The sequence below is a fragment of the Miscanthus floridulus genome, chromosome 9 (assembly GCF_019320115.1).
Source record: "Miscanthus floridulus cultivar M001 chromosome 9, ASM1932011v1, whole genome shotgun sequence".
NCBI lineage: Eukaryota > Viridiplantae > Streptophyta > Magnoliopsida > Poales > Poaceae > Miscanthus > Miscanthus floridulus.
In genome coordinates this window covers 35,548,660-35,558,101 of record NC_089588.1, presented here as the reverse complement: position 1 = coordinate 35,558,101, position 9,442 = coordinate 35,548,660, and the positions used below count along the sequence as shown (strand labels likewise).

Sequence of the window (9,442 nt, the reverse complement as noted above, 5' to 3'; positions counted from 1 at the left end):
CGGCTTCTAATGCATCCCAAAGAAGGTCTTGTCCAAGATGCTGCTCGACGTGCGCGGCAAGGTCACATGCGGCTCCTCGTGTGGGTGGCTATCGCTCATGGACAAGGCGGCATTTGTGACGCTGCTAAATCCATTCACCGGGGTCCATGCCCCCTGTGTTGAGCTCCTGCCAGCAGGCAACCATGTCGTGGCGGCGTCCTCATCGGAACGCGTGTCTAGGGTCCACGGCCGGTGGGTCCTCCATGCCACCAACGGCTATAGGGACGTGGATGCCATAGGCAGAGCCATCTAGCTAGAAGACATGAGGGATGTGTTCTTCCGTGAGATCATGCTCTCGGCGTCGCCTGACACCGCCGGCCGCGAGTGCATGGCCATGGCCATGCTTGGGTGCTCCACGGAGGTCGCATTCTATCGGATTGGAGTCAACAGTGCATGGACGCTGCTCGATACCAAACTAGAGTTCTCCATGGGGTCCATCATCTACTGCCAAGACAAGTTCTTGGTGATCAACTGCACTAGAGAAATCTCTGTCTGCAGCAGCAACGCCGCCGGTGCTACTCCAACCGCAACGCTGCTTCCATCGCTGTCGCCACCTACGGGGCTCTACAACCATAGCTACCTAGAATCAAACGGTGAGCTACACATTGTGGGTGCCATGGTGAGCATGTTCCATGAGACACAGAGCTTCACCTATAGCAGCATGATCTACAAGTGCAACCTCCACGACCGTATGCCGGAGTGGTCCAGGGTGAGGGACATCGGTGATCAGACATTATTCGTGTCTAAATATTTCAATGAAAGCTTTAGTGGAATAAGTGTATCCAAGTACAAGGAGAACAAAATCTACATGTCTGAGCCATTGTATGGGGATTCATATGACTTGGTCCATCGACTGAAGATTGTTGATATTGCTACCAGCGCATCCAAAGTGAAGTCCGTCCAGGAAAAGATGCAGGGTTCCGAGGCTCTAGGTTGGATTCGACCCAATCTCTGGAAGCTCTAGAGTTTGTGAGCGTATGACGCCGCACACTCCATGACTGTATTAAATTCATAAACTTTGCTTTTTGGAATAAATGTCACTTTAACATTGGTATTTAATTTAACAGTATAGTTATCTTATCGTGCGATCCGTGTGTTTTTAGTATAAATTGTTAGTTATCCCGTAGCAATGCACAAGCACGCTACCTAGTTAATGTCTATGTGAGAAATGTGTTGGCTAGATTTGCTCTAGGTGGGGATAGGTTCAATGTCCCTAGATTCATGTGGACTAAGTTGAGATTTGCAGTGGAGGATGGGAGGAGGGGGCTGCCCTATGCCCCTTACCTCATGTTCATGATTGAAAGGGTCACTGGATTTTATTTTTTGAAGGATGGGATGCACACCATCTACAAAATTGAGAAGACCCAGCCAGCTGCAGCTACTCAGGGAGCGGGGAGCTCTCATGCTCATGTAGATATCCTTTAATCTTCCCGCTCTAGGTCTTGCAGAGGAGGCAAAATGAAGAAGTTTGGCAAGTGATTGAGGGCAATCTTCGGCAAGTGCACCTATGCAGCTAACATAGTGTATGACACACAGCTTGAGCAGTGTCAGCAGCGTGGACAGGACCTTCCACCACTTCCTTCTATTCCACCTCCTCCATAGTATGACCTTCCAAGTATCTCCGACACAGATTCAGATGATGAGAAGGAGTAGTAGGGACGAGCAGCAGATTGGGATGAGACCCTAGAGGGATATCGTTAGAGACAGGAGCCGAGGCGTTCCACTCGCTACACCGCCACTACTCACCGTTAGGGCCATGCACGTAATGACTCTGACAACAATGATGGTGATGGTGGTGCCGGAACTGTTGCAGGAGGTGATGATATTGATTGAACGGACATCCAAGGAGATGATGAGTAAGTGTTGATCTTTCTTTCTTTTCTTCTCTTTTTGGTGCTTTATGTCAAAGGGGGATAAAATTAGAGGGGTCAACAACTTTTTGACACCATGGTCAGCAACTGCGCTTCATGTCCTATTCGATGAGTGTTAGTCTTCTCTAGGTGGAAAGTTTGAGTCGCTCAAACTCTAAATTGTGAAATAATGCTACTATTTGACTCTTTGTGTATTGGATATGGACATATATCGTTTGTGTGGATTAGAAGTCATCTTATTGTGCTAGGTTGCATATCTTTATATGTATCACATGATGCGTGGTGTCTTTTTCTGATCTGTGTTGTTACACCAAGTGCGGCAGTGCCGCACCTAGCTGCAACAGCAAACCATGTTGTGCATAAACTATCATTTGCATCATGTTTTACATACCTGATATAGTATGCAGCACCCCATAGGAGCATGGATGTAGGGGGAGCCCCATCACTTTCACTAAAATATTAATCTTGGCTTCTTATGCTAATTTGAGAATTCAATTCTCTATTCACATACTTAGGGAGAGGCTCTACACCCATGGCTCAAAAGTCTTAGTATTTATTTCATATCTTTTTATAAGCTCTAATTGGGTTGTCATCAATCACCAAATCACCAAAAAGGGAGAGATTGAAAGTGCAATCAAACCTTAATTGTGGGTTTTGGTGATAATGACCACGCAATTAGAGAACTAATGAGATTTATCAAGATGACAAGCAGGGAATTTATATTCGAGGATGCTACACGAAACGAAGGAGCCCCCAATTATAAATGTAGATAGCTTCAAACTCAAAGGAGGTTTAAATTCTTTTATATTGAATTTGAGTATAGGAAAAGTCGTACTATAAAGGGGGGCACAATGCTTAAGCTAATATGTGCTACCAAGTGCTCAAACAACCACATGCATCCTCAGATTCATAGCCAAGACAATCTACACTTCACTATTACCCTTGCTATCTTGCGTGATGCGGCACTGCCGCACTTGAAGAGAGGCTCGCCCGACCCCAAGGTCATGGGATCTGGCTCGTCCGACCCCTTGGGTGTGAGCTCTGTCTCGCCTAACCCCTTGGGTGTGATCTCTGTCTTGCCCAACCCCTTGGGTGCGAGTTCTGACTCGCTCGACCCCTTGGTCGCGGGCTTCGTCTCGCCCAACCTCTTGGGTGCGAGCTCCGACTCACTCGACCCCTTGGTCACGGGCTTCATCTCGCCCGACCTCGAGGCCGCGGGCTTCGTCTTGATCGACCTCTTGGGTACGGTGCCCATTGAGGGCTAGGGGTATATATATCTTTCTCTTTCCTCCCCAACGGCTATCTGCGATTTAAGTGATCATTGGGGACTGGGGGTATATATACATTTCCCCTTCCTTCCCAACGGTAACAAGCCTCTTCTTCCTCACTTCAGAACGCTTAAAATAGAGCAGGAGCTCTCTCTCTCACACTCCATTGTTGACCTCAAGCCTCCAAGCAAATCCATTGATTTCCCCATCAATCCTTGAGGGATAAGGGTCCAAAACTCGATTAGAGAGCAGCTCCATTGATTCCCAAACTCTAAAGAGCACTTGGTTCATGTTTTAGTCGGTGGTTGTATTTGTTACTCTTGGAGCTTGGCTCCTAGCTGGCTAGAGCGTCGCCCGTGGTGCTTGCCAACTTGTGTGGCAGCCCGGGAGGTTTGTAACCATCTCTTGAAGCTAGTAAATTCACCCCTTATCTCAAGAGTTAAGTCTCTTGACTTGATAAGGAGAAAGCACTGGAAAGCTCTAAGCCTTAGTGGCTAACCTCAATAACGTGGAGGTAGGCAAGCCTTGGTGGCGAGCCGAACCACGGGATAAATCATTATGTTACTTGTGCTTGATTTACATTACTTGCATGACATATTGTGGTTGAGGTGATTTCTAGAGTTTTAGGTTGACCTACTTGTGTGTGGTGTTCCCACCACTTTCAGCTGTCGGTCTGTGATCTAATACCCTGCAGGAAGATAAGAAATTTACCCAATCTAAATTTCATTGGGTAGATTTTGAACTGTGAACTAATCTCTCCTGTAGGCACGGCAGTGCTGCGCTCACAGAGCGACAGTGCCGCGGGTGAATATTGACTTCGGTTTGAGTTGAATTTTTACAGTCCTATTCACCCCCTCTAGGCATACCAGAGATCCTACATATACACATAGGGACAGAGGCTGCATTATACTCAGCTCGACAAGCCCCTTTTGCGCCCTTTCGGGTAACCTCTAACAAGATAGAAAAGGTCCTTCTACTGAACCAAAGCCAGAGCCATGTAGCACTCATGGTTATACTATAAGTCCCGGATTTTGCTCATAGATAAGTCCTTAAGATTCTATGTTGCTAAAAACATATTTTAAACATCATTGCATATGCCATTAGCCATTATTATGGAGCTTTCATCATTAAGTAGAGCAACTAGCAAAACTACCCATATGCATAAACCCAGTAGATATCAAGGATCAAGATAAACAATTGCTAGGATCATCCTTATGGTGAATCAAATTAGACACATGCATGAATGTAGTGGCATTAATGGTGTATAGGTATCAAGGAAAGCCTCATATTATACTTGCCTTAACACTTGCTCAAACTTCCTCATACTTTGCTTCTGGGCATCACCTTCTGATCTTTAGTGCTAACAAACGGTTCTCGTTCTTCTTGTACCAAACACCAGACACAAGAAATATACAAGAAGACAAAGAAAGGACAACTAAGAACAATATACCACAGGAGAGAAAACAACGTACTAAAAGAAAGCTAGTGCTACGAGATCACAAGAATGCTAAAGACGACGCTATGATTAAAAAGAAATGACTAACAAGAGCTTTGTGTTATGAAAGAAAAGAAACAACTACAAGCTTGATTTATTTTAGTTAAATAAATTCATGAGAAACTACCAATTCAAATTAGTCATATTATATTTTTATTTTAGAAAGGTCGAGTTAAACTAATCATATTTTAAATATAAACATGCATGTATCATTTAATCAAAGTAAATTTTAACTTGTCAAAATAAAAGGACATGTGAGAACATCTATTCAAATTATACATGATGCGTGCTGGAGCTGATGGTATTTTATTCATACATAATTTGATATTATTTATGCCCGTTAAACTTTAACTTGCAAAACAATGTAACGTGTGAGCACTAAAACGAGTGTATGATACATATGGTGCTTGAGCTAAGCAAATTATAATTAAAAACATATTCAAGTTGCTATTACATAAGTTTATGCTTAAATGCAAAGGACCGACGTGACAAACATATATCATTTTTAATTATAAAACTAATTACAAGCATATTAACCAATTCAATAATTAACTATATATAGAAAAACATGTGACATGAAAAATATTAGCACTACTGCGTAGAGCACGATAATACAAAACTAACGCAACTTGAACAAACCTAATAGGAGCTACGATGAAACTAGTGGCGGACTCGTAATTACTTCATCTTCTACCTTGGGCACATGCGCAGAATGTGGAGGCGTGGCTGACTGCTGCTCCGCGTGACAGAAGGGAGTCCGGCAGGGGCCTGGGGATGGCCGGGCTGAGCAGCCGACGGCGCGGAGGCGCCCGCCCGCGGCCAGGCGCTGGACCTGCACGGAGGCCACACCGGCCGCGTGGTGGTGACCGAACGGGCAACCACGGGCGACGCGGTGGCCACGCTTGTCCGCTCGCAGGGCTGAGGCCGGGGCGCGGTTCGACGGCGGCGCGCAGAGCCAGGGCTCAGCTAGCCCGAAGACGACAGGTGGCGCGCACGAGACCAGAGCTGGCCGGAAACGGAGGAGGAAACGGTGCCGGCCATGGCGAACCTCGCCGGAAAACGCGCCAGAAAAAGGAAAACAAAGGGAAGCGGTCAAATGGTGACGGATTCAAAAAAAGATGGACACTACGGTGTAGAGAAAGCTGATACAAACCTTGTGGTGGTCGTGGAATTCGCGGGAACGCAAAGGTTTGGCCGGAAAAGGTCAACGGAGAGTTCACCGAAACCCTAGATGTGGCAAACTTCGGCTTCAGATGCACGAGGCTACGGGTGGCGTCTTGCGATGAAGATTTTAGATCTGGAATGAACGCATCGAACACAACACTGGCATATATATATTGGTAGGGTTTAAGGTTGGTGAAAAACGAGATATTTTTATTATTTTCGAAATTAATGAATTTCATGATTAAAATAATTTCAGAAAAGCCCAGAATTGATTTTTGAGCCACGAAAAATACTCCCGAGGCTTCGAAAATTCGAGGAAAATTCTCAAAGACATTATGAAACATGAGTAACCCAAATAAAGTATTTAGAGCCAATGAAAATATATCTTGGAGTATCTAAAAATTAAATTAGATTATGCTCACAGAAAAGTGGGAAAAAGTTTCGCAAAAAGTCGGAATGATTCTGGGAAGAACTTAAGATATGTTGATGAATGATGAACTCAAGTGAATGATTTAGAGCGGAAGAAAAATGTTCTGAGAAACTCCATACGAAGACTTAAGCTGAGAAACGAGGAATTTGATTATAGAAAAAAAGATGGAGACATGCTAGATAACGATAAATGACTTACTAAACGTGTTTGAAAATTTTATACACACAACACACAAAGTCACAACAAGCTAACATCACGTCATGTAAAGCCTGTCAAATTAATATGAAAAAGTTTGAAACCAAAGTTTTCTATATTTAGATTAGCGAAAACCTAATTAACCTTAGAAAAATTTATACAAATATTGAAATCACTTATTTTATTTAGTGTTTTCCATGCATAACCCAAAATCAAAAAATTTAGGGTGTGACATCGTCGTCCGGCACACATCAGCCCTCATAAGGTCGTATGCCTCTGTGGCAGTGGCCGGAGACGACGAAGACGAGGAGGCATTGACCTGAGACGCCTTCGAAGATAAGGAGGTGGTAGGTAGAAACGTCATTGACGATGGTGCAGAGGATGAAGAGGAGGTGCAGTGTATGTACTCGTAACTATCAGTGAAGTTGACATCATAGAGCGAGACGACGGCGAGGAGAAACAGGACGCGAGGACCGGTGTGGCAACGGTGACGGAGATCATCCGTGACAACGGAGTGCCCTTGTGGAGTTTTATGGCCGCAAGGGGTGTATGTGAAGGCAAGCGATGAGAAAAAAAAAATCCTCGCGTACGGGCACTCCATCCGGAAAAAGAGGACACGGATGTAGAGAGTTGATGAAAAGTTTATATATATATATATATATATATATATATATATATATATATATATATATATATATATATATATATATGTGTGTGTGTGTGTTTTTTTTTCTCAGTGTTGCTAGCTACAGACTACCATAGCCGGATCGAAACTCGTGAGACCAGCGCACCATCCCACCCACCCTGCTCCGTCCACTGACCCACCACTCATGCCATGCATGGCTTTGACTCGATGTGGTCCCCTTCTTTAATGTAATTAATACACCCATGCATGCAATGATTCAATTCAGAACGCCCATGGGTGGCTGCTTGCCCTAAATTAGGCGTGTGTTTAGTTTCTGGAAGTTGGAATTTGGGGCTACTGTAGCACTTTCGTTTTTATTTGGTAATTAGTGTTCAATCATAGACTAATTAGGCTTAAAACGTTCGTCTCGCAATTTCCCACCAAACTGTGCAATTAGTTTTTTTTCGGCTATATTTAATGCTCCATACACGGGCCGCAAACATTCGATGTGATAGGTACTGTAGCACTTTTTGAGAATTTGAGGTGGAACTAAACAAGGCGTAGGTCGCTACTCCTACTTTTACGCGCTCAGAAATCAATGTGCCGTTATGGTAACTAGGGCCGTGTTTAGTGGGACCGAATTGGCGTCGGTGAAATCATTATAGCTACACTATGCAAGCTGTAGCTACCCTTCTTTAATGGTAATTGTCTGATCGTTGACTAATTAGGCTTAAAACGTTCGTCTCGCAAAGTACAACCAAACTGTGCAATTAGTTTTTGATTTCGTCAACATTTAGTACTCCATGCATGTACCGCAAGTTTGATGTGACGGGAATCTTCTTTTTGCATGGTGTCAAAGTTTGGATTCTAGGTGAACTAATTAAACATGGCCTAGACTATGGTATGATAATGTGGTTACGATTTTGTTAGTTCATTTGCATGTTAATGTTGCTCACTTTGGTAAATCAGCCTCGCTAGGAAACGAAGGACGTCAAATTATGGTAACTCATCTTTTATAGTAAGTACACAAATCTCTACCTCTACCCCTATAATACACCACTTCAAATTATCCTATAGCCACCAAACAAATCCCACCTCTACAGTCATGATCTAAACTACGTCCACCCCATAAAACGCATACAGAAAAAGATAACATTAAAAACATGGGCACCAAATTAACTCTCACTCATTCTCTCTCCTTACTCAGCCATATCCGATGGCCGGTATTCTTTGGATCTCCCACCCCCGATCTCCCCACTTCACCGTTCCACCGCGGTCGCGCGCCCTCCCTCCGCCCCGAGCCCCACACGCTCGCACCCACAGCGGCGACGGTTCGATCCCTCCGTTCGTCCGTGGTCCTTTTTTCCGGAAAAAAATGAAAAACCGTCACCTACCCTAACCTCCCCTCCCCGTCTCGCGACTCCAAGAGTGGCCAACGCAGGCCGCAGACCGTCGCCCGCCGCCTGTGCAGACGTGACGGAGGAGGATCACGACATGACGGAGGATCAGGACATGGTGCAGCTCGTGCTCAACCTCTGCATCCCGGAGCTCCGGGAGAAGGCTCTCCTCTTCCTCTCCAAGGTGAATGATCCCTGGTCCTCTCGCACGCCGACTCCTCCTCTCCCCCACGCGACGATGACTCCTCCTCTCCCCCACGCGACGATGAGCCGACGGCCACCAGGTCGAGCGCGACTAGGACAACAGCCCCGCCGACGGCGACGGCGGCTAGGGTTAGGGTTTCGGGCAACAGTGAGCTAGCATCTCTTCTTTTTCTCCTATTGTTTTTATTCAGTTTTACATTAGATCCGCCCAGATTCTGGTGGTACGCAATCTTTCCTTGCATCCTTTTGCCTCGTTATTGCCTCATTAGAGGGGATCCTAAAAAACTGATGGAATAGTTGAACTTGGGTGTGCTTCAGCTTAGGTACAGTGATGAACACATACAGTTTGGTTATCCTGTGCTTTTGGATCTTACATCTTTTTTAACCACGGTGCTTACTAACAGTTTCCTAATAGAGTAGTTACTAAATCTAAAAGGACTCATCACTTCAATCTGAAGGCATTTTCAACCTGAAGGACACAGCCAAATGGGATGCCTGGAAGGTTATTATAGGTTTGTTCAGATTTATTCCGGATGTGCTATTTGCCCCTCTGACCAAGGAGGATGTGACGACTGATTACATCACCAAATTGTTTGGAGCAATTAAGTAGCATACAGGTAGCTTGCAGCACCATGACTATGTCATCATATTTTTATTGTCTTGCATATTATCTGCCTGTGAGATCAATGAAGTTGGTCTCGTAGCTTGCACCACCATGACTATTTCATCATATTTTTACTATCTTGCATATTAT

At 44.7% G+C, this 9,442-nt stretch overlaps 1 protein-coding gene across 1 annotated transcript; it reads left to right on the top strand.

Moving 5' to 3' along the window:
• Positions 1–301: 301 nt before the first annotated feature.
• On the top strand, positions 302–1,003 carry LOC136479654 (uncharacterized). Its single transcript, XM_066477443.1, has one exon. It carries the CDS (start codon positions 302–304, stop codon positions 1,001–1,003), a length of 702 nt encoding a protein of 233 aa, XP_066333540.1.
• The last annotated feature ends 8,439 nt before the right edge of the window (positions 1,004–9,442 follow it).

What these genes read in the sequence shown, in the direction of transcription:
- LOC136479654 (XM_066477443.1), top strand. Translation starts at nt 302, where the DNA reads ATGAGGGATGTGTTCTTCCGTGAGATCATGCTCTCGGCGTCGCCTGAC.